The sequence below is a fragment of the Aptenodytes patagonicus genome, chromosome Z (assembly GCF_965638725.1).
Source record: "Aptenodytes patagonicus chromosome Z, bAptPat1.pri.cur, whole genome shotgun sequence".
NCBI lineage: Eukaryota > Metazoa > Chordata > Aves > Sphenisciformes > Spheniscidae > Aptenodytes > Aptenodytes patagonicus.
The window spans coordinates 59,575,359-59,601,379 of NC_134982.1; the positions used below are offsets into that span (position 1 = coordinate 59,575,359).

Genomic DNA, 26,021 nt, shown 5'->3' on the forward strand with positions numbered 1-26,021 from the left:
GAAAAAGCAACTTTTTAATCATGCCCTGTAGCTTTCTGGCTGTGCCAGCATCTGCCACAAAAGCTGGCAAGTTACTTCTGTGCTACCTGGTGGATATATTAAAAGTACATGATAATTTCTAGCTAGTACATGCTTAAACCCCCCCCCCCCTCCAAATTAGATGTGCATCTTTACAGTCTAGAGGTGAGATACAAACTTACTAGAAATATTCCAAGAGAAAGAGAAAAATACATTGATTTAATTTCAGGACCTGGAAGGTTTTACAGTAGTTTATTTATTTTTATGACTTATACAAAACCAGCAAAGCAGGAAGAGAATTCAGAGGCAAAATGTCTATACTACAATAAAATGTTCTAATGTTCTAATCCTGTCATGACTCTTCCTTCTTAGAATATCTCTGAGCTTGTTTTTTTATCTGTAATGTAGCACTGTAATCCATCTAGAGGCTCATGCACCACTGTCATTTAGTTCTATGTGGCTCCTGAGAATGGGACTGCAGTTGGTATCCTGCCAAATCCTTGTTCTAGGCCTTGGAGAATAAAAGATTTGCTGGACTCTAAGAAAATACACAGTTAAACAATTAAAGTAAATAATTTTGAGAGCAATGGAGTTAAATGGTTGTCTTTGCATATCTTAACTCACTGCAAATTCTTGATAGAAACTTTTCTTGCATTAGCATCCTTAAATGCTCTCTCTCTTATGTACCTCTACATGCACATAAGTGTTCCTATGCAAGGATTCTATGGTGTATAGTTCACGTTGGAAATTTTTTTCTTATTGAGGCACTTATGGTACCTATCCTCTCAGATCTATTTTCATCTAACTGGTAGAAATTTTATTGCCCTTGAGATGTTTTCCCTAAGATAAAAACAAGTGGTCTTGAAGTCTCAAGGAGACAGAGAGAGAGAGGCAAGGTAACAGTGTAAATTTAACTACAATCTATTCAAAAAGGAATGTAGATCTAGGAAGTACTGCTGAAAGATATGTTGTGTGACAACATAAAATACATAGCAATGACTCTTCTGTGGAAGCAGCTGCTTCTCCTAGGTATGGATACACCTGTAGAAATAGATAGATAAATAGATAGATAAGGATATTTATTTTGTAAACACAGTGCTATGGATTGCTTGGGATAATACTCTGAACAGACAGTGGTTACCAACAGCTGTAGTTCAGGCTGGCAGGGGATGAGGGTATGATCAGATTTATGCAGCGTAGTGTGCACAACAATGAAACAATTTTAGCTTTAAATACAAAACCTTACATTAAGGAGGAAATTAACACATTAATCAGTAGTGTTAACTATTTCAGTCAAGGAATGAAGAGAACTTCCCCATTCCTTATCTCTGCTTAAGATTTAGGCACACATATTTGTTGGGGCAATTTTCTTCATCTCCTTTTTAGGTTGTCAGCCAAATGGCTCACCAGTCCCACACCCGATTCTGAGCTACCTCTGACATGTTTTAGTAAGACTGATGAAGTAACTCCCTTGTCTTCAAACTCCTGGCGTCCTGGCAACTTCTCAACTACAAAGCTCCACATCCTATTACAGTGTAGCTGCTTCTTATGTGCAGATCTGGCTGAAAACAATTGGAGACTTTCCACTGTGTCAAAGGCACCCAAGTGTCTGCCTGACACTTGTAATGTTCATGTGGCCAAATCTCTGTTCCTCTCTCCTGAAAGATGAACCGGAACAAAGAAGGTCTGAGTCATGTTTCCTGCTGTTTAAAAGCTGAAATATCTCAAGCATACTATAGAGAAAGCAGGTCTTCAAAGATGAGAAAGAGGCAGGCTTGCTACCAGTCATATTTTACCCCATGGAAAAGACTCAGTTAAGATCTTGCCGAATGGATGCTGCCAAACAAAAGTGACATATAAGCCATTGCAGATGCTCTAAGGATATATTTAGAGCTTTGAGCAATTAAAGAAATATTTTCTTCTGCATCTTAAAAAAAAAAAGAAACCAACATTGTCGTAATAGTTGACTTAAGGCCTGAAAAAAGAACCAATTTAACATTCTTCACTTGTATCAATCACTCATACCACTAAATTGTAACTAAAACCTGTATTTTATAGTGAAAAGGATCTGTAACGTTTGGACCAAGATTTTTTTTATCATATTGTAGAAATTTTAGTTTTTTAACAACTCCAGCAAAGCTGGAGCTTCAATTCTCTTCAATTCTGTTCTAAATGATGTTATGCAAAATTACACTGAAACCCTTATTCTTCTAATATTGGACAGATGCAAATAGGTGCTACTGTGAAATGACCTCTATACCTAACTTTGTCTGTATGAATAGTTCCCATTGTATTCTCTTAAAACTTGATTTTAATAGGAAGATCCAGATATGGAAATTTCTGCACATGTAATGGAGCATGATCTTATATTGGTGATAATGAAGAATGGTGAAGAAAGCGATGAGGAGCCCAAAAAAAGTTATTCAGGCCTCTCTGCACTCCCTGCATCACACTGTGTAGGATCCCAGCACTGCAGAGTCAGCTACATGGTTATTAATGTTTCTTTAATATATTTAAATATAGGCCAGGCAGGGTCAGTGCTTTGAAAAGAAAGCTCTCAGGACATCTCATACTATTAAAAGAAATGCTTTACTGATTTAATAACATAAGTTTTTATTTTGAGGATGGGCTGTTGTCATATGTTAAGGAGTGTTTAAGAACACATTGGTGAGTAAATAGTCATTAAAACTCACCTAGCTGTGTGCCCAACATTAGGGCTAGTATTAAACTCCACGTACTTAGTGTGAAACATAACTATGACCTAGTTTACAGGGTTATCAATGTAACTGTTTGAAACACTTACACTAAGGTGTGACAAAGTGCACTTCCAGTTTTATGAAACAGTGAGAACAGGTACAAGTCTGGGAATAGGGTCTGAGCTCTTGTGGACCTCTGCCCCCCCTCTCCTCCCCCCCCTCCCCCAAAGAAAAGTTAAACTTAGATTTCTTCTTTTTTGGAAAAAAAAAAATAATAGGGTGTTTAGATTTTGAGTTGTTCAGGATTAATCAACTCCCATTTTCCTCTTTTCCAACAATCAGTGGTTAAAATTTTCCCAATATTAAAGAAAAAAATGGTATTTAGTCATGTGATAGCGTAAGTGTAGTGGTCAGGGAGGAGGGAACAGGTAAGGCAGCACTAAGGCTAAAAATAAAAAATTAAGGGTAAATCGCGACGAACGGAGGAGCACAGTGGTGAGATGCAGGCAAAGCTGGCCTGGCCGGGCCCAGCGGTATCGCCACGGCCTTCAGGCGCCCGCGGGGCCTCAGCGCAGCGGGCCGGCGCGCCCCAGAGCCACACGGAGGCCTGCGGGGCAGCGCCCGGATCCCACTGCGGCCGGGTCATTCCGCTTCTGCAGCGGCAGGGCGGCGGCCGGCATTCGGCTGACACGCCCAAAGTAGCCCAGACGAGCAGAGGGCAGGTGACCGACACCCCGACACTCGTTCCTCCGCGGTTTGGAGAGCCGCGCTGCGCGCTGCGGCCGCTCGAGCGCCTGCCCCGGCCTCCCGGGCGTGAGGCGGGCGGGGAGGCGGGCCTGTGTGAGGAGTAGGCGGTGCAGCGTGGCCCAGCCGGGGCGACAGGGAAGCAGGCGCTGAGGCCCGGGCAGAAGATGGTTCGTGCGGGTTCGCTCCCCTGAAAAATCTGCTGAGCAGGGAGCCGCGGGCTGAGCCTGCTGTGCCCCCAGCCGCTGGAGGGCGGTATAGGGTCGGCAGGCAGTGGCTGCGGCGTGAGGGGCCGCAGCAGCCCGGCGGAGCCCGAGGCAGCGCCCGTCCTGGGAGTATGCGTCGGCAGGAGGAGGAGTGAGGAGTCGTGGCTGCGCCTCCGCGTCGTCTTCTCCCCCCTCGCCAGGGCTTCGCTCTCGCGGCCTGAGGGCGGGCGCCGGGAGGAAAATGGAGCCGTTTCCCAGCGGTGAGTACCGCGGCAGCGCCCCGCTGCCAGCGGGCGCACCCCGAGCTGGCGGCGGAGCCTGGGCCGGGGACGCGCGGCCTCCCCGCGGCAGGCCTGCTTTCTCTCCTGGCAGAGGCGCTCCCGGGCGGCCCCCCCCGCGCCGCAGGGCCGGGCGCAGCTCGGGCTCCTGGCAGGAGCTGCTTGCCCAGAGGAATAGGGGAGGCTTCTTAGTCTTGCAGTCCGCGGCTTGGAAACTACCTCAGATCTTTTTTTATTTGGGTTCATTAGGCACACATATCTTTAACTAGGAAGGTGAGAGGAGGGTCCCTTTCATTTTCGGTACTGTTGCGCTTTTTATTGCCCGGCCGTAGTCTCACAGTGGCAGAAAACGGACGCTACGAAGCTGGGGCAACTTCTACACCAAGGTGTGCTCTCGGTATGTATTGCTCCGAGGAAAGAGCCTTACATGTGTCCGGAGTGCCAAAGCCATCATGACTCTCTGATGGGAAGGAGGAACCAGACCCTCTGTTTATGCCTGATCGAGGCACTCTAAACTGTCTCCTCTCATCGAGGGAATGGAGCAATAAAATACAGGAGGATCTAGGGTGTTTGAGGGTGTTCCTGGAAGCCAGAAAGCTTTCAGAATTGTCCGTGCATTGACAGAAGTGCTTAAAATAACGATGTGGTTGCAGCTTTGAGATAAGCATACAGGAGCGTTTGTTGACATCGTGATACAACAGTGTGTGTGCGTCCTGCACTTGTGACTGAAATGAAGTCATGTGAAGTCCATGTAACTACTGCCTTTGTATTAGTAACACGTTCTACCAGTCCAGAACAGAGGAAGAAATGAAGCTCACAGCTCAAACTGAAACTAAAGTGTGTTTGGTTAGACACAAAAGCATAGCCACATATGGAATTAGGACAAGATACAGCCTTCCGTTTGAAAATGCAGCGCTTTTATTGCAGGTGGGATTTGGTTTGTTAAATGACAAGCATGCTGGGCAGCCATAGCTAAAGCATGAGGTCGTTTGCTGCATTATATTTTAACTCCTCAGTGACTTGCCAATTCAGAGTACAAAACTTCTGCCAAATTCAGAAAAACCTCATGCAGTAAAAAGTAAATTTTCTCTTTCACTTGAGAAATATATTGTCACTGCCTTGTGCTTCCTTCTTCTCAAATACACTAAAAATTCTCTATCCTTTATATGCTGTTTTTCGAATCTGAAGGTTATGAGCTCTGGGCATATTTTGTTGGTTTAACTAGCAAGATGGACCTTTACTTTTTTTTTTTTCTTTTTAAATTACACTGCTGCAGAGGGGTTTTTTTGTCATGTTAAAGTTACAGTTTGTACAAGCAGTTGATGTTCTGATTTTGTACTTAATCTTGGCCTTAGTAGAAGATCTTTCAACTACAGCTTATTACAATCATAGGGTTGTAATCTGCATTCCTGTATGCATGGTAAAAAGACCTTGGCTTTAATAGTAATGCAGTTTTGGGGAGTTTTTTTTTTAGGTCATCTTGCTAAGTTCATTCCCTTTGAGTGAGACAACCATCATGTTGCTATAACTTTAAAAGTCTGTTTGACGTAATACTGTTACTGCATTGTGCAACAAAACATTAAAAAAATTCTGCTCTTTATCCATGCAACTGGAAGAAATGGTGGTGTGGGCCTGAGCATACAGCTCAAAGGTACTTTGTGCTGCTACTGAGAAGCGATGTTCGTGCACAGAGCTTCCTAATTTTGTTCCCTGAAATGAAAAGCCTGGAGATGATGGTGAGACCGTTTGGAAGAAAATTTGGAGCTGAAGCTGGTCAATAAATTTCCTCCAGAAAGCCGGCTCTGCTGGAAGGGACACTAAAGAGAATGTGCAAATATGAGAGCAGAGATGTTGCTTGTTATTTTGATGATCATGAGGCATGTTTGGTGCTCAATAGCAGCTGCTAAAATCTGAAGTGAAGAGGATGCTTGCACTATTGGCTTTTTGAATAGAGTTTTCATTTCCACGGCTGGTGATCTGGGAGCTTTTGTGGGCATCAAATCTTTCAAATAAACTTCATGGTAACTGAGAAGTTTTTTGTTTTGTCTTATACAGTAGTAATGAGTTTTGTTTGTGAGTCTGTATGTTGATTTCCTGTGCAAAGTGCTGTGTAAATTCAGAGGAAAAGACATCTATCACAGGAACTTTACAATTACATTTGTAGCTCTTTGGGGCTTTTACCCTTGTAAAACAGAGGGAACAGACTGAATCTTAAGAGTCTCCAAAAGCATTTCAGTTGGATGCAGAACTCTGATGCCCATTTGTCAAACCGACAGGAAGACAATTTCTTGTTTTACTTTACTGATGTAGAGCTGTGTCAGAATGGATATGTGTCTTAAAATAGTCTTTAAAGCAGCAAATGCACTAAAGTGGCTATGGAAGGTCACTGTTTTTCTAATTCAATATTTGGTGGTTTTTTTCTTTTCTTTAAATAAAAGCAAAAACACAACCATAATTCATTTGAAAAGTCAAAGAAACCACCCTTATCCTTTCCTTGAAATGCTAGTGGGTGTGCTGAACTCTTTTTTGTTTGAATAGTTTCTCCGGTGGAAATACTCAGATAACCTGAATAAAAATATTTAAGATTTCCTTTTTGACTTCACCCTCCCCACCCCCCACCCCTGTGCTGGAAACTTAGGTCCAGTCTTCTTTGGAGATCTCTGCTATGCCTTCCCTCCTGCCCAGGAGTTTAGTTGGAGATAATGTGTGAGGTCTGTGGCTCTGGAAGAACAGTTAACTGCAGATCTATTTTTAGGGCCTGGAATAGCTGAGTTAATCATAGAATCATAGAATATCTTGAGTTGGAAGGGACCCATAAGGATCATCGAATCCAACTCCCTGCTCATTGCAGGACTACCTGAAACTAAACCATATGACTAAGAGAGTCGTCCAGATGCTCCTTGAACTCTGACAGGCTTGGTGCTGTAACCACTTCCCTGGGGAGCCTGTTCCAGAGACCAACCACCCTCTCAGTGAAGAACCTTTTCCTAATGTCTGATCTGAACTTCCCCTGAAATGTTATGAATGTTATAATTTAATAAATGCTTTAGAAATGGTTACTGGTAAGATTTTATTTTTTGAGACAAATTCCTTTATTTTACATGACTGTTCATAATTTGAGACCTTTCCAGAAATATGAATAATCAAAGTGTAATTAAAAGTGCATGGAAGACTTCCTTGTTGTTGCATATAATTTTTTTCTCTAAGTTTTATGATCTCAAATTCCTCTGAATTGGGAACTGCAAATTAATGAGCAGAATTTATTAATTCTGACGAGTCATTTGTTATCTAAACAGTTTCACTAAAACAACCAAAAAAAGTGAAATACTGACTAAAGGGGATACGTCATGTAATTGGGGGCATCTTTCCTTTGGAAAATATTAGAAAATACTTTGCAAGCCTTTTGCTTTTATTTTTAGATTGTATGTGTTTCTGAAAGATCATTTCACCATTTCCTGTTTAATACATTAAACATAGAACTTTTCCGTTTGAGATGAAAGAAAAAGGTAGAAGTGAGCTATTACAGTGTTACTTAAGACAGGTGATATGCATAAACAAGTAACTGCAGAAGGGATAACTTTTGATGATCTGCTGAAATGCAAATAACGTTCACTTTCACTGACTTTCTTGAATCATTTTTATCCTTTTTTTTTACACAGCAAATGGAAACTTTGAAATTAACTACATAACTAAACTGATGAACAAAATAAAAAGGCTCTCATGGGAAGAATTGTGTTTTTTTGTTGAAGATAGAAATAAACAAATTTAGGTAATGTCATTTACAAAATGAAAAATGTCATTTGCAAAATCTAGTTATTTCAGCTAGTTCCTGTCAAATCGAAAATGTTTTCTTTGTGTTAGTTTTGTTCAGTATATAAGTGTATTGGAGATAGCAGGAACATGTTCTGTGTGCATAGCCTAAGTCTATTGGGGGCAACAGGCATACCCTTAACTCAATATTGTATACTGTTGTGTCATGGAGCAGAAGGGTTCCTGTTTGTTTTGAACTGTATTTTTCAGTCCTAAACAACAGACCAAGTAATCTGTTTTGGTAAGATGTTAGATAAAAAAAATCTAAGACGTCTGTTCTCAGTGTCCTCCCTCCCCTCCATGTTTTGCATATCACAGCATTTTACTTTAGTCAAATATTACTGACAGAAAAAAATGCTGATGGCATCTGTTTCTAAACGTGAGTTTTATGTTGTTCAAGTGCATGTTGCTGGATAGTGTTGTTCCACAAAGCCATGTTGTAGCATCTGTATCTTCTGTTCCTGTGTCAGCTAAGCTAAACAGGAACCTGTTTTGTCCATGACCTGGGTATGTATTTGCTTTTACTGCATTTCTGTGAACTTCCCGTCTACCAATGGATGCTCAGAAATTAATTCAGTAATTTGGATGCAGTCTGTGTAGCTGACAGAGCGATCATCCCTCTACTTCCATGCTTTCTTTTGCTGGCGCTTTACAGTACAAGCTGGGATCTGGGTGTATTAGCAACATATCTGGAACAGAGTATTCCAGCACCTGTTATAAAGTGAAAAGCAATTTGATGATCAGAATAATGAGGGAAGTAGATGAACATATGAAGAGAGAAGAGAGAAAGAACTTAATCTGCTTGAAATGTTTTCTTCTGGCATGACCAAATACTGTGAGTTGGAAAGAGACTGAAAATCTCTTTCCCTGTTAAAACAATGTCAGAAGATCAGTGTATAGATGTTCACCATGGATTGTTTGTTAGTATTTTTCCACTAAGGAGATGGTATTCCACTTGTAGAATGAATGAAGCCACTAAGTATCTGCATGATATCTCATGAGTCAAAAATGTTGAAAGCTTATGTTGACCTCAGTATCCACCTGTAAAAGTATTCAAGGACTGTCTTGTCATCTTTTTTGGGAAGATGATGCAAAGTCCAGCAACCGTGTTTGACAGTTCTGAGGTTATGTGCAATGTACTATATAAAGCCGCATAATGACTGCCATAGAAAGTGTTGAAAACTAATAAAAGCTAGGATAAAACCACTTCTGTTTGTTTAACTAATCAGAATATTTTTTTCATATTTGATGGGCATTGGTATAATAATTACCTATGAAGAAGCTGAATTTACCTTTATTTAATGCATGTCTGATTTCAGTAGTGATGAGTTCAGCTGCATTCAGAGAATTAAAGTTTTCCTTTTCCTCCTTCATTCAGTGATTTGAGTGAAGGAAGCGCAGTGAATTTCCAGCTCTGCTGGACAGTATTTTTTTTTTTTATTAGGTACAAAAGCAAAGATTGTGTAGAAGAGCAAAAACATTAAGGTTTCTTTATGAGTGAGAGCAATATTATTCCTTTGTCTGTCAGAGAAATTTGTATGCATGGCAGCTACTGCTTAGACTTCTGTCCAGCACTACCTTAAAATAACATCAAATTAACTTTCAAAATACACCAGCATTTTTTGTGAGCTGGGTTTTAAGTGTCTGTAAGTGTTTTAAAGAGTACATATGTACCTTCTAATAGCTGTGTTTTGACTATTTTTGATACTGCTTTAAATAGTGGAAGTATATTAACCTTAAATTGTAAGAATCACAAAAAGATTGTGTACCTTGTAGCCAGGAAGAAAGAAGGAGAACAGATGGAGACTCTTGAAGGAAATGGGGAGGATGGAGGGGAGGGAACAGCTCTGGAAAACTCATCCAGTTGATCAAAGAGACAGGAATTTCAGGGTAATACGGTGTGTGGGTTCTGCTCAGTTTGCCTCCCTGGGGCACAGTTGATGTTTTATTCCATCATGAGGGTTGTCTCACAAAAGGCATTCAAAGAAGATCTCTGTGCCCAGTTCTTCTATTGGATTATTCAGGGTGTGTAGTAATGTACTGCAGCAGTGGTGGTCTTTACTACAGCTAGTGAAGAGTGAGAGGGAAGAATCCTGATTCCACTGAAGTGTGAGACAGTTTTGGTGTTTTGATTGTTCATGTGGAGATAAGGTGGTTTTTGGTTTGGGGATGTTTTTTTCCCACCAAAGCTCCCAACAAGCTGTTTGGAGGAGTCTGTTTCACTGTGCTTTAGTAAGCATAGCTGAGTGCAGAGAGCTTTTCTTGGGTTGTAATCACTCTTTGACATTTAAGGATCGATTCTGCAAACACTGGAATTCTTGTGTAACAGCACTTCCGTCACAGTGCCATTGACTTTTATGGGGAACCAGTTAAAACTAAGAATGTGTCTAATTTACCTACTGCTTCAGGGCCTAACACTGCTTTTTATTTAAGCCTTTCTTTTGTATAAAATCTGGCAATTTCTTCTGCACTAATAATGAATTCTTAACATGTCAATAAAATCACTTGTAACTGTTTTTCATGCATGTAAACCAATCTTTCTGGAAACAGCCAGGCTTGTATATCTGGGATTCCAAAAAACTTCAGAATACTTTAGAAGCCTGATTACTTCTGAGCTGTAAACCATTATAAGAGAAAGACAAAGAGCAGTTTTTCAGAAAATGGAACTGTTAATACAGCATGTGTAAGCTGTCAGTTTTATTATACAAATTTGTGCTTTTTATCATTGATGGAGATATTAATGAGGCCTCGGTGTCTCCTTTGGCACAACTGAGTGTTCATAAGTGTGAATACTTTTACGTAAAGTACTATTTTACAAACAACTGGAAAATAATTAAAGGAGCCATTACAAAATATGCACTTTAGCAATTAAAGATACAAATGAGAAGAAAATAAGAATTAATAATGTTTAAAAGCATACAACCTGTTAAACTTTGAACAAATGAAAAACAAAGGAAACAGATTAAATCTTCCTTTGTATCTATCTTCTGTTATTATAATACTGTGATGCTACTATGACGGTGGTCTGCATTGCAGTGGTAGGAATGCTGTGTTTCTCCTGCATTATGTACACTGATTAGGCTAGCAAGCTCCATCAAAGCAACTGACTTGCTGGCAACTCTATTGTTTGATTTGGCAAAAGTTCAGGCTAGTGTTGTGCTGAGGGATGGTGCCTGGAACACAAGAGGCTAGACTAAATGTTAAAATGCAGGAGGGTCAATATCGTTTATAGTTAAAAGTTCTTTGTGATTGTTTTTTTCACCCCCTATGTATACATAAAGCAGTGAAACCCATTCGTGTGGAGTACCTAAAAGAACAATATGTAGATTCTAAATACTTTCTTTGCCAAACTTGGGTGCTTTTCACAGAAGGAGTAGGCCATATTGTGGTACCTTTTCATCCATTAAAATTGTGGAATTAAGATCAACAAAGGCAAGAAAACCTCATGTGTGGAGCAGAATGGAACTGTTATTATGAGGGGTTGCATCATTGGCAGGGCTATGATCTACAGAAATTCCTCTTTTCTAAATAAAAATTAGTGATTAAAAATATGCTTTGTCTAGAGAGGAACCAAGGGTTGTCTTTTTTATTTCTGTTGTATCTTTTCCTCTCATTTTGCTATTTTCTTTCTTTTCCTGGTAGCAGCATATGTGTTCTGAAATGTATATACATTCTAATAACAGTGATGTGGCCAAGGATATGTACATTGCTGGGCAAAGCAACCTAGAGTACTCACAAGATCAAAAAAGCTGCCTGTATGCACAGCTTGTTGATTGGAGCTCCCTCAGGGTTGGCTCTAGAGTGACCCTGCTGATATTTCTGCAGAAACCTTTCACAAACCCTGCGGGGCATGTTCATCTGCTGTGTACATCGGTCTGGCACTCTGTGCAGTCTGCAGCTCTCCCACTTGCTTTTTCCATGGTGAGAATCAGTGACAGAGATGATCCCAGGGTACCTTCTGAAAAGCGTCTGGTATCTGAGCTGCCCCGCCCCCATGGTGGTGGTTGTAATAAAGCTGATTTCAAAGCTGATATATGGTACCTGGGTAGGGTTTTGGAGCAATTTAGATCTCAGTATTTCTTGAGCTACCATGCAGGCACACTGCCACTTCCTTCTCTATCAATGTCCTTTGTCTTGTTATGTAATGAGACTGGCAAAAATTTAGGGAGATGTATTGTTGCCCTGTTAAGACCATATAAAATTTATTGTGTTGCGAGTCATAGGCAATAACCTTTAGACATTATTGCTTCTGTGAGCTGAAATACCAGTTATAAAGCAGTGAAAATGCAATACTTGCTTGTGACTTACAAATGGTTTTGTATAGCATTATGACTGGAGTTGTCAAGTGTGTATTAAGTAACAATAGTAATCCGGAAGGCACATTGAGTTGTTTTTTTAGAAACTGTTCAAGATGAGAGGGTATGATAGTTCGAATTTATTGCTTTAAAAAAAAAAAAAAAGACTAAGCAAGCATCAGGTTGTATGCAGTCTGTCAGATTGTATGCCTGACAGTCTGTTAGATATTTTGCAAAGTTCTCTGAAATTTTTTCCTCAGAATAACTGGCACTGGCAGAGAAATCTTTTGTAATGTCTGCTGTGATGAGCCTGGTATTTATCAGCCATGAAATCGATGGACAGATATAGTGAAGAAGATAGTCAGCAGTCCTGAATATGGGAGTTCAGTAGCTTGATAAATTTGAGACACAACTTCCTGCATGTCTCCAAGACTTGGGACCTTTTCATTAGACTCCTGTGGTTAAACGTCTTTTATCATTTTAATTGCAAAACATACCCTTGATCAGATTGGAAACAGGAAGCTAAAACCACATGCTCTAAAATTAAAGTTCAGAGCCCTCTTTCCCATCCTGTGTTTTGTTCAACCAGTGGCTGAGGATGGAACACTGGCTTAATGTTGTTGGGACTTGTACAAGATTTTCTCTCTCAGTAGTGCCCAAAGAGCAAAGCGTCATTTAAAACAACCTCCTGCTCTTCCCTTCCCTCCACTTCCCCCCTTTTCACTGTGGAAACCTAACTTGTACCAGACTGAAATTTGAAAATATTTGGTAAGATGTGAATGGACATGATATTGGACCTGTGTTGGATATCAAAATCCAGAGTAAGTTTGTACTGGTTAGCTTTAAATTCTCCAGTTATCTCCACTGACCTCCAGAGGAATAGTTATGAAGGAAGTAACTTACATTTTTTGCCAGTTGCATAGGTAGGTGTCGTGTTTTAACCTCAACCTTGTTGATGACATGAAAGTAAAGATTTGAAAAGACGTATCAGTAATAGTCTGGCTATCTACTTATAAATTTAACCGGTAAATGTTGAAATGTAATTGATCCATGTGGTTCTTCAGCCTGAGGTCCTGCCAAATAAAATGCAATTGTGCTTTCCTTAAAAATCAGGAAGAGACTTTCAGAAAACCTTTTAGAAGCACACAAGACTAATAAGCAGTGACTTACATGAGATTACACTCTTAGCTCCTGTTTCTTATGGCAACTTAAGGTAAGAGAGGGTCTTAAAATACGTAATCATATATTGTTTTAATTTCCATGATACAGCCCAATTGGCAGAATTTTGCTCCAGCGTATGTGCAGAAGCTCGCTATTGCAATATTTGATCTCACATTCATGAAAAAGACAAACAAACAACAACCAGCCAAACAGCAAAAGTAGACCTTCCAGTACAGGCTGAAGGAGAGGGAGTAGGAAGTGACCTTGTATGGCTTGGCACTTATGTTTCCTTGCTTATTTTGGATTGGAAAGCAGCATTTGTCCTCCTTTGCAGTACAGGAAAAACTATTCATTTTCAAGTTAGGATGGTACAAAAATTGTGAAAAAAGTTGTTTGGGTTTTTTTTTTTCCAAACCAGCATTTGTTTTGTGCACTTTCCAGCCATCCGTTGTGACTTAATTGTGGAAGCCGTGATATGTGCTTAACTAGACAGATTCTTGTGAACCTCTACCAGTTAGATTACACTTAGCCTTATAGCCTTATTTGTGTCCTGAAATCAAACCCTTGCAAAGTGGTAGTTGTCACTAGGATGTACTTCAAATCATGGACAGACTTCATGTAGTGCCTGCCTTTTGATAAGAGCTTGCAGTAAAGTTGTACAGAGGGTCATCATATATGTTTGCATGTAGGTAATGACACTGCAAAAAGCAACAGAACCTGTCTTGGTTTTTACTACCACACCAAATGGAAGTGCCGTTACCTGTATCAGTGAAGGACGGTGACATCTTAGCTGAAACAGAAAACCTCCCACTTTAGTTCAGTGAGGTTGTTGTTTTACATAAGGCTTTTTGAGGTTTGTTCTGTCTGAGTTAGTGTGTGCCATTCTCCATTTTTTTGAACTTAAGTAATATTAAGAGGACTAGAAAATGCTGCTTTAGGATCTTTATCAACAGGAAGCACAAGTGGCTTTAATGTTTCTATTTTTTAAACGATTGCATTCAGCATATAAAAGTATATATGCATATATGTCTGTGTTTTTGATCTATTAAAAATGTGTATATGTAATCTTGCAGCAGCATGGGAATTAAGGACATGTTGTTAGCCTACCTATTGCTTCTGTTCTGTCTCTAAAAAGCAGGCAAGGCACATGGATGATACACAGATTTTCGTAGCAGTACTTCATATTTCCTAATATTTCTTGGCTGTGCTTTTTTCTATTGGATTATTCCCTTCTGTCTTCTGAACTCATTAATTTAAGAGAGAAAGTGGTGACATCTGTCTTGTAGCAGCCTAACTTGTTCTTTTGCACCCCCAGCCTGCTTGCTGGCAGGACAGTGTGAGAAGCACAAAAGGCCTTGATGCTGTGTAAACACTGCTCAGCGATAGCTAAAAAATGGGTGTGTTATCAACACTGTTCTGTTTACAAATCCGAAACATAACACTATAGGAGCTACTATGAAGAAAATTATCTCTATCCCAGCCAAAACCAGTACACTGCCGAAGGGCGAAACTTGCTTCAAAACACAGCAATAGGAAACAGTGGACTGTAAAAAGAGACAGTTACAATTTTGCAGTGAACAGCAATTGCCTTTTTGGTGTAAAAAAGAACTAATTGTTGTATAGAAATATGTATGCTTTATACACTTTAGCAGTGATTAATGTACTCACTACTAACATGGGGCTCTGAATTCATGGACTCTATGCAGGTGCATACTAACATAATTAAAAGCTTCTTAAGGGGGTAAAATATGTTCTGGATATTGATTAAAAACTCCCTCTATGGACCTCAAATTCAGATTTGATCTGACTGGAATAGTAAGGTCATCACTTTTAAGTCTGTCTGTTTCATTAGATATTCACAAATCAAGGGGGACATTTGCAAACTGAGCCTGCTCTTCCGATACTGGATTCCTGTGGGTCTGTCTTGTATTACTGTTTTCAGGAGGTACTTGCATATCTGCTTTATTATTTGAATGTTAATTTTGCACCATAACTGAACTAGTAATTTTTTGTTGTTTTATGAGCTGCTATATCAACAGCCCTTGATTGTAGGTATTAATTCCTGTGGAGCCAATTAAAATACTTCTAAGAGAGTATAGGATACATGTAAGCCACTATTGTGAGTAAAATCCCTAAGCTTTTTTGAAATTATTCGAGCTCACTCTCTAATGTCCAGTTCTGAATGATTTCTGTGTCTTCTGCTTCTCTGCCTAGTGATTGAAAACCACATACAGCTTGAAAATTCAGAATAGTGCACGTAATATTTCTGCAGATGTTTCCATCCAAAGCAAATATTTACAGCCATGCTTTGGTCTTATTTATAATGAAGAAGTTGGCAGGTGCTTTTAATAGGCCCATGCAATCTCATGTACAGCTCTAATTTTGATCATATTTCTGTCTGGGTAAAAAACATAATTCTCAGAAGATTCTGTTTGTTCATGATTTTCCGTCCACAAGTGGAAGATGTGGGCATGACCCTGCATTCAAATGAAGCAGTAATGGAAGAGCCACAGAGCTGGGAAATCTGTCAGACTTTTGCTAGCCCTTTATAAAGCAAATGTGTGTGTTTGTTTGTTGGATCCTGCTTGTCTGGAGAGGGGTGCCTCACCTACAGACACTGAACCTTTAGTTGTACCTGTGGAAATGTCATAGAAAGTGGGGACTTCAACCAGCTTGTCGTATGTGAGTGCATGTACAATGCATGTACATTTGCATGTACAACTAGTAGTGCTGGGAACTGCAGTTTGTTGGCAGATTGGATTTTCTAAGATGATGTGTAACTTTTGGAGTGGGGGCATTCCAAGGTTTTTCTCAGGTGTTCTGTGCTTCCCTTGATTTTTGTTGTGGAGACTTTAATTCCCTCTGCCATCCCTGTGCCCCAGCTCCAAGGTGGTAGGTGAAATGAAGGCAAAATGCTTTCAAGCAGGACTTCTGATTTCCCTGCCATTCCACTGGCTAGTTGTCTCCTTGTTTCTAAGCCGAGTGAAGGTTATAAATGTATGTTTTCTTACTGTGGATAGATGCTGATTTTCTTGCTCAGAAGGAATTTGAAATGCATGGAACGATTAGGGACACATAGTAGAAAAGAAGGAAAACTTTAGTCAGAATCTTAGTGTAACTAACATGTTTGCTGATATAGGCTTTGTTTGCTGAACAAGCTTGTTAGAAAAGATAAGATGAGCCTTTTTCTTCCCTGCTGCCCCCCCCTCCAAACAAGTAATACAGTTTTTTATGGATGAGTTGTAGACAGCCCAAAGCATAACAGTGCAGGCAGTATTTTGCATTATAGAAGGAAGAGCTAAATTGATATGACAAGAAATAATGATCATAAACCAAGAAGTACCTGGTTTAGAGCAAGCTGAAAAGATTTTAAAATGAAAAGCTTGCCTTTTTAAAAATCACTGCGTTGTTGAATTCTATGATTTTTAATGTATGATGTACCTGTTGATACTTACCCACAAGAAGAAATAGTGTAATGCAATATTGAAGTGATGATAAAGAGGGACCTGAATTACTGCTCCAGCAACATGCAATTTTGCATCCAGAGTTTTGAAAATATGGAGATTTATTTTTTACTTACATGGTGTTCCACTAATGAAGTGTAGTATCTTTCAAATATCAGATTTCATAAGTAAGTTTTCGGTTTCTTTTTTTTCCTGTAAATGTGTACACTCAGAGATTTGAGCATGTCTTGAATTTAAGAAGTTACGCTTCTCTTCTATAGGATCCATGTGGGGTATCACTGCATAGAGTTTTTCTGTAAACTTCAGGGCCAGAAATCCCTTAAGATGAGTAATTTGCTTTCATGCATACTCTGAATAAATACAACTTTTTGTTGAGGTTCCCCCTCCCACTTCCTTTCCTCTGTTGGGGGGAAAACCAGAAACATTACTCCTTGCCTGGCCCACTGAAGCATGAGGTTTTGGTTAGGGTTTTGCATAGGTTTCCCAATATATTCAGGAGTTTTGCATGTGATCATCAAGAATCTGTGCCAATGCCATTCTACTCTTTCTAAAAGTGACTTTCTGTGTCCCAGAGAGCTGTGTCTGTGTACTGCATACGAAAATAGCAACAGGGATTGTTTACTGACTATGCTGTAAGTCAATTGTCTATGGGCAAAATTTAAGAAATCCTGTATAACTTCTGTTGGGTGGTATTTTAGAAGAACAACAAAGCAATTTTGAAAATTAATGTTTGTTATTTAAGTACTTTTTTCCCACTTTGGAGGAAGCAATAAAAAACTTCAAAGTTGCCCTGGTTTTGGCAGGGATAATTTCCTTCCTAGTAGCTGGTACAGTGCTGTGTTTTGGATTTAGGATGAGAACAATGTTGGTAACGCACCGATGTTTTAGTTGTTGCTAAGCAGTGCTTACACTAGTCAAGGACTTTTCAGCTTCCCATGCTCTACCAACTGAGAAGGCTGGAGGTGCACAAGAAGCTGGGAGGGGGCACAGCCAAACTGGCCAAAGGGACATTTCATGCCATGTGACGTCATGCTCAGTAGATAAACTGGGGAAAGCTGGCCGGGAGGGGCCGCTGCTTGGGGGCTGGCTGGGCATCGGTCGGTGGGTGGTGAGCAATTGCACTGTGCATCACTTGCTTTGTGTATTATTATTATTATTATTATTATTATTGCTATTATTATTTTATTTCAATTATTAAACTGTTTTTATCTCAACCCATGAGTTTTTTTCTCACTTGTGCTCTTCCAATTCTCTCCCCCACCACACCGAGAGGGGGGGAAGGAGTGAGCAAGTGGCTGTGTGGTACTCAGTTGCCGACTGAGGTTAAGCCACATTTGAGGCATTTATTTCCAAGCTATGATGAGACATACTGTGACAGAGGGGGAGAGCTGGCAGTCAGAGAGGGGAGGAATTATAAGTTAAGTGAGTCTTTGCTTGGAAACTAAAGTAAGGCAAGAGCTAATTAAGAGTTTGTGACCATCCCAGGCTCCAAAGTAAGGAACCACAAGTTAATTCCTGTGTTAACTGCTCCTGGAAATAGGTGTACAATCCTTGTAGTGAACCTGTGGGCGTAGTGCTCAGAGGAGGAGTAGGAAGAGCCTGCTCACATTTTTAATCATTTCAACTTCTGCTGAGTAGCAGCAATAGCTGCTACTCTGAAAGGAGCAGAGGAACAAAGAGGAAAACAGAACTGTCTCTGCATTATCTTGGACACAGGTGTCTGGGAAAGGATGGCGGGATGTGGTGAGAGGATGATGTATCTTTCTGTTAGAGGTGAAAGTGGTGAGTTAGGAGAGGGAATAGGCACCATGTTCACTATGTGCTGTTCTACCAGTTTTAATAGCTGGGAATACAGTATGCCATTAGCAAATAAATTGAGAAAGCCTGTGCATATTGAACAATTTATTTGATTAGGTCAGATTTATAAGACTTATACCTAATGTTAAAAATCCCCATGGTAAGCAATTAATTTATAGAATCATAGAATCATTTAGGTTGGAAAAGACGCTTAAGATCATCGAGTCCAACCATTAACCTTACACTACCAAGTCCACTACTAAACCATGTCCCTAAGTGTCACATCTACACGTTTTTTAAATACCTCCAGGGATGGTGACTCAATCACTTCCCTAGGCAGCCTGTTCCAATGCTTGACAACCTTTTCGGTGAAGACATTTTTCCTAACATCCAATCTAAACCTCCCCTGGTGCAACTTGAGGCTGTTTCCTCTCATCGTCTCACTTGTTACTTGGGAAAAGAGACCGACACCCACCTCGCTACAACCTCCTTGCAGGGAGTTGTAGAGAGTGATAAGGTCTCCCTTCAGCCTCCTTTTCTCCAGGCTAAGCAACGCCAGTTCCCTCAGCTGCTCCTCACAAGACTTGTGCTCTAGACCCTTCACCAGCTTTGTTGCTCTTCTTTGGACACGCTCCAGCACCTCCATGTCTTTCTTGTAGTGAGGGGCCCAAAACTGAACACAGTATTTGAGGTGCAGCCTCACCAGGGCCGAGTACAGGGGCATGATCACTTCCCTACTCCTGCTGGCCACACTATTTCTGATACAGGCCAGGATGCCATTGGCCTTCTTGGCCGCCTGGGCACACTGCCGGCTCATGTTCAGCCGGCTGTCGACCAACACCCCCAGGTCCTTTTCTGCTGGGCAGCTTTCCAGCCACTCTTCCCCAAGCCTGTAGCGTTGCATGGGGTTATTATGATGCAAGTGCAGGACCCGGCACTTGGCCTTGTTGAACCTCATACAGTTGGTCTGGGCCCATTGATCCAGCCTGTCCAGATCCCTCTGTAGAGCCTTTCTACCCTCAAGCAGATCAACACTCCTGCCCAACTTGGTCTCATCTGCAAATTGACTGAGGGTGCACTTGATCCCCTCATCCAGATCATTGATGAAGATATTAAACAGAACTGGCCCCAATACTGAGCCCTGGGGAACACAGCTCGTGACCGGCCACCAACTGGATTTAACTCCATTCCCCACCACTCTTTGGGCCTGGCCATCCAGCCAGTTTTTTACCCAGCAAAGAATATACCTGTCCAAGCCACGAGCAGCCAGTTTCTCCAGGAGAATGCTGTGGGAAATGGTGTCAAATGCTTTACTAAAGTCCAGGTAAACAACATCCACAGCCTTTCCCTCATCCACTAAGTGGGTCACCTGGTCATAGAAGGAGATCAGGTTAGTCAAGCAGGACCTGCCTTTCATAAACCCATGCTGACTGGGCGTGGTCGCCTGGTTGTCCTGTATGTCTTGTGTCATGGCGCGCAAGATGATCTGCTCCATAACCTTCCCCGGCACCAAGGTCAGACCAACAGGCCTGTAGTTCCCTGGATCCTCCTTCTGGCCCTTCTTGTAGATGGATGTCACATTTGCTAACCTCCAGTCAACTGGGACCTCCGCGGTTAGCCAGGACTGCTGATAAAGAATGGAAAGTGTCTTGGTGAGCACTTCCACCAGCTCCCTCAGTCCCCTTGGATTATGTAAGCCAGCAGGAGTTATAAAGCTCAGCTGAGGCGAGACCATACTTCTCCACAAGACCATTATTGCCCATCAGCTGCACCAGGACACTGCCTTTGTGCAGGGAGGAGGCTTCATTACACTGCATCCTCTGAAGACACAGTGCCATGCAGTTTGCAACTCTACATCATGGAAGTCATTCAGAAGAATCATAGAATCATAGAATAGTTTGGGTTGGAAGGAACTTTTAAAGGTCATCTAGTCCGACCCCCCCCTGCAATAAGCAGGGACATCTTCAACTAAATCAGGTTGCTCAGAGCCCCATCCAACCTGACCTTGAATGTTTCCACGGATGGGGCATCCACCACCTCTCTGGGCAACCTGTCCCACTGTTTCACCACCCTCAGCGTAAAAAATTTCTTCCTTATATCTAGTCTAAATCTACCCCCTTTTAGTTTAAAGCCATTCCCCCTTGTCCTGTCGCAACAGGCCCTGCTAAAAAGTCTGCCGCCATCTTTTTTATAAGCCCCCTTTAAGTACTGATAGGCTGCAAGAAGGTCTCCCCAAAGCCTTCTCTTCTCTAGGGTGAACAAGCCCAACTCTCTCAGCCTTTCTTCATAGGAGAGGTGTTCCATCTTCCTGATCATTTTCGTGGCCCTCCTCTGGACCCACTCCCACAGGTCCATGTCTTTCTTACGCTGAGGGCTCCAGAACTGGACACAGTACTCCAGGTGGGGTCTCACCAGAGCAGAGTAGAGGGGCAGAATCACCTCCCTCGACCTGCTGGCCATGTTTCTTTTGATGCAGCCCAGGATACGGTTAGCCTTCTGGGCTGCAAGCGCACATTGCTGGCTCATGTCCAGCTTTTCATCCACCAGTAGCCCCAAATCCTTCTTGGCAGGGCTGCGCTCAATCCCTTCATCCCCCAGCCTGTAGTGATACCGGGGGTCGCCCCAACCCAGGTGCAGGACCTTGCACTTGGCCTTGTTAAACCTCGTGATGTTCACATGGGCCCACTTCTCAAGCTTGTCCAGGTCCCTCTGGATGGCATCCCATCCCTCTGGCGTGTCGACCGCACCACTCAGCTTGATGTCATCTGCAAACTTGCTGAGGGAGCACTCAATCCCACTGTCTATGTCATTGATGAAGATATTAAACAGTAGCGGTCCCAATACAGACCCCTGCGGGACGCCACTCGTCACCAGTCTCTGTTTGGACATTGAGCCGTTACCACTACCCTCTGGATGGGACCATCTAACCAATTCCTCACCCACCGGACAGTCCACCCATCAAATCCAGTTGAGAGAGAAGGCTGTTGTGGGGGACCGTGTCAAAGGCCTTACAGAGGTCCAGATAGATGACATCTGTAGCCCCTCCCGTGTCCACTGATGTAGTCACTCCATCGTAGAAGGCCACTAGGTTAGTCAGTCAGGACTTGCCCTTGGTGAAGCCATGCTGGTTGTCTCAAATCACCTCCCTGCCCTCCATGTGCCTTAGCATAGCTTCCAGGAGGATCTGTTCCATGATCTTCCCAGGCACAGAGGTGAGACTGACTGGCCTGTAGTTCCCCGGGTCTTCCTTTTTTCCCTTTTTGAAAATGGGGGTTATGTTTCCCCTTTTCCACTCAGTGGGAACTTCACCAGACTGCCACGACTTCTCAAGTACGATGGATAGTGGCTTAGCAACTTCATCCGCCAGTTCTTTCGGGACCGGCGGATGGATCTCATCAGGTCCCATGGACTTGTGCACCTTCAGGTGCCTTAGATGGTCTCGAACTTGATGTTCTTCCACAGTGGGCAGCTCTTCACTCTCCCAGTCCCCCACCTTTGCCTTCTGCAGCTTGGGCGGTGAGGCTTGAGCACCTGCCAGTGAAGACTGAGGCAAAAAAATCATTGAGTACCTTTGCCTTCTCCGTCTCCTGGGTAACCAGGTCCCCATTTTGTTCCGTAGAGGGCCTACATTTTCCTTCGTCTTCCTTTTATTCCCGACGTACCTATAGAATCTTTTCTTGTTGCCCTTGACGTCCCTGGCCAGATTTAATTCTATCAGGGCTTTCCTAACCTGATCCCTGGCTGCTCAGACAATTTCTTTGTATTCCTCCCAGGCTACCTGTCCTTGCTTCCACCCTCTGTAGGCTTGTCATCCTGCTTGTCATCAACCTGCTTGTCATCTTTGTCACCCCTACCAGATCCTGGCAGTTAGCAGGACATGCTTCCAGTATCTTATATTTTGATAGTTTTCATTACCTAACAAACCAGTAGAGCGAAAATTGAAATATAATTCTGTACTTAAACTGAGATTTTGTTTTAAAACTTTCTAACTTCTGTGAGTCACTCTAGCTTGAGAGCAAATTGTAATTAATTTAATTTAGTATTGTATTTATATAATTATATTTACATAATATCAAAATATTTTTCTTTTTAGAAAAACCTATCTTTATTTAATAATCATATCACTAGAAAATTATTAAACACAGTCTTTTGAAAAAAGGAGAGTTCATTATTTCCAGGTGTCATCACCTCCAACTTCACTGCATCCTCCAGTTTTCGGTAACTAAGTAACTTGGAAAATTTCTTTCTCAATTAACTGTTGGTTTGGTTTTGTGTTGTTTTTTTTTTTTTTCCTTCAGAATATGTAATTGAAATTTGATATAAAACTGGAAATTCTTTATCTTGAATGTGAACTGTTAATAACTTAACTCTTTGTTAAGTTTGTCCCTGTTATTTCAACTCCCTTAGATTTAAGCTAATTTGCCTGTTGATAGATCAGAAGGAAAAGAAATACCCCAAACCAGATTTAACCAAATAAGAATTTAATTTCTAGAAAGAACAACTGGAAAGAAAACATTAAACCTATATATTTGAACTGACTTGAGTTCCTTCATCTTGAACATACAATAGTGGTTTTGTGGGTTGATGAGGTAGTAAATCGAACTGAAGTAACTCTTTGTTGTAATTCCTGTGAAGAGAAAATGCTTACTGCTAATCATAGTTCTTCTAGAAAAATTTTTGTGACAATAACTGAACTTGTAAGTTACACTTGTTTGGATGTTTTGACCCTACGCCCATACAGTAACTCAGACTCTCTGAGAGCTAGGTATTGGCATGCAAATGAGAAAGTTTCCTGTCAAGCCTCCAAATTGTGGCTTTTGTTTTTCAGCAGCATGGTAATTTCAGACTTCTCTTTGCTTGTTTCTTTTTTTTTTTTTTAAATAACCCACTCTTTTCCCATATTTGATGTATTTGAACTGATAAATGCAGAAATCTTTATGAACAAGCCCTGGGTATTTTCGTGCAAGTTTTAAATTGAACAGCTACAAAAGCTGAAAAATTGAAAAGTCAGTAACAAATAATCTTCTGAGTATTTTTGTTGGTCTGCCTTAATTGGAATTCACATATCATGAAAGTAAAAAATGGCACTATGGGACAGAGAAGAAGGATCAACAAACACAAGACACTGCATTACTGTCTCAGGAGAAATTTTGAGGGCATTAAAACTGTCTGCTGCATAGAGGAGTGTGTGTAAATGAAATGCTGTTTTTACTTGGGCTGCTGAGATCTAAAATAATTAATCTCAGAAAAGATCATTGCTGAACCATCAAGTAACACCCTTATCTTTTTTTTAAAATCTATTTTACAGAAGAGGTGAGAGGCCTGTATCTTTAACAGAGCTCGTAACATAAGACAGCTGTTGCTAATCATAGCCTTTGATTTTATTTTTGTGTTGTCTGCACCAGCAATTTCAGAAATCAGACTGTAGGCACTTGAGTAGAGACAATTTTATAATACTTATTCTACAACTTCAAGAGCTGTTTAGCCACTAGAAGCCTTTTGTGTTTGGTTAACTTTTACTCAAACCTTAAAATGCTGCTTCTGACTCTACAGCTGTTACTGAAGGGATCTACTCTCACTGCAGCCTAACCTACAGGCCATACTAAACCTTTAGGCCAAGGGTTCACTTGGAGCAATTTATATTTCTAAATGTAGTTAAAATGAGAGCGAATGTCTTTAAAGGAAGGATCTCATTCCTAAGTAGATTAGAGACTCTGTAAACCACGTGAAATAACTTTTTTGTCTTTTTTAAACTGGTCAGAATATTTTTCCACAATTTTATACTCTTGGACACTTGGACACAGATTTACAGAATGCTGCTCATCCAGCACTGCTCAGAAAAGCTTATCAGCAAACAGTGAATGAAGAATTAAAATAATGTTCTTTCAAATATAAATATCTCTCAGATGAAATCATATAACACTTCTCCTAACTGTTTATAAGCACAGGTCTGATCAACTGCTCTTACTACCATTTTATTCTAAATATATAAAATTGCTGTCTTTTTTTTTCCCAGTTTCTACTTTTTTTTTGGTTATTTATAAAGCAATCTGCAGCAACCACTGTGTACTGATTTTGACTACCCTAATGTGTACAATTCATTGAGAAAAGATAAGACACTAGACCACAGCAATCAACAGTTTGATACAGACGGCAAACCTAATCCTTGAAGGGTGGTTACTAGGTAGCAGCAGGAAACCTGCAGTTCTAGGAAGAATTCCATGCCAAGCACAGAATATTGCTAGCAAATCAACTACAGAAACTTTCCAAGAGTGTATTTTGCATTACTGAATAAGTTTTTAATTTCCACTGCACCAATTTTTTTTTTTTTTTTAATGCTGTGAGAGACTGAAAGAGTTAATGTCTCAAACATTGTGGTAAAACGAGTCACAGTCTGCATAGCAGCGATAAACCTTAAACGAGAGGTCAGATAACTCAGGACGCGGAGGGCGTGCCGGAGGGTGCGCAGTTCTGTGTTCTGTTAGGCCCGGCACGACAACGCACCACATATGGCCAGAGGTCATACAGAGTTCATTTGAGGAAGGGGCTCACGACCACCCCCTCCAATGGTGCCTGCACAAGGGATCAGGAGCTACATCATTCCCCGAGAGGCAGGGACTAGGCTATAAAAGGCACAACTCCAAGGAGGCGTGCGCACGCCCATCACCGGAGGATTGCCACGTCCGTCATCGTCATTGTAGGATCCAAGGGTGGTGATCTCTCTCTCTCTTTTTCCTTTTCCTCTCTTTCCATTTCTTCTCATAAATGCCGCAATAGAATCCATGCTGCCTATTATTATGCTTTCCATGTTTAAGTTGCATGTTCCATAAATAAAGCGTTTAATTGATCGCCTGGTGTTGTTTCACCTTAATTTAGCCCAAGGGAATCATGAAACCACTATGACCCCCTGAGGTACCCAGTCTGGGTTGTAACATTTTTATTGGCGATGAGGATGGGATTCCCTTGTTAGTGCTAAAGCGATCATTGGGACCAGGCGTTTACCGCAGCCCCTCTCTGAGAGGAGTCATACACCAGGGGAGACAGTCCTCAGAGGACTAATAAGGGATCTGATCCCTATAATTGTATACTCATTATGGCCTCCCTGGAAGATCTGACTGTAGATTGTACCCCTCTCCTGGAGAGATTAGAGGGCTATAACGCCTGACCTTCTCCCCCTGGTATGACTTGGGCCCATAGTAATTGGCATGATCCGCAAGTGGTAGTGGACAGAATCTCCACTTTAGCTAAAGAGCGAAGGTTGAAGCTAGGAAAGGGGAAAGTGGCAGTCTGTGAGTCTGTGTGGTTTTAGGAGCTGCCCTGGTGGCAGCACAAAGGGTCCAAGAAGCAGAAGGGGAGGGAATAAAATCCCTTCAAGGTCTAGTGAAGACTCTGCAGGAACAACTAGAAAACGAGACAAAAAGTCTCTCCGATCAGCTTGCTGCCGAGTGGGTGACTAACCAAAGGCTACATACCACTTTGATGGAGGCTCTGGAGCGGGAGAGAGTATTACGGGAGCAATTAGATGAAACCCTCTCCCAAATCAGTGTGGGAA

General features: G+C 41.4%; 1 protein-coding gene across 2 annotated transcripts in view; it reads left to right on the forward strand.

Moving 5' to 3' along the window:
• Positions 1 to 3,679: 3,679 nt before the first annotated feature.
• LNPEP (leucyl and cystinyl aminopeptidase) overlaps positions 3,680 to 26,021 on the forward strand; it is a 76,524-nt gene continuing 54,182 nt past the window's right edge. The window contains exon 1 of one of the 2 annotated variants that reach the window (XM_076363396.1): positions 3,680 to 3,924. Coding sequence is in view for 1 of the 2 variants with exons in the window: in XM_076363395.1 (XP_076219510.1) it covers positions 3,906 to 3,924 (19 nt within the window). In the remaining variant the exon portion in view is untranslated. The remainder of the gene's footprint in view (positions 3,925 to 26,021) is intronic. The other variant, XM_076363395.1, reaches the window with a different exon arrangement.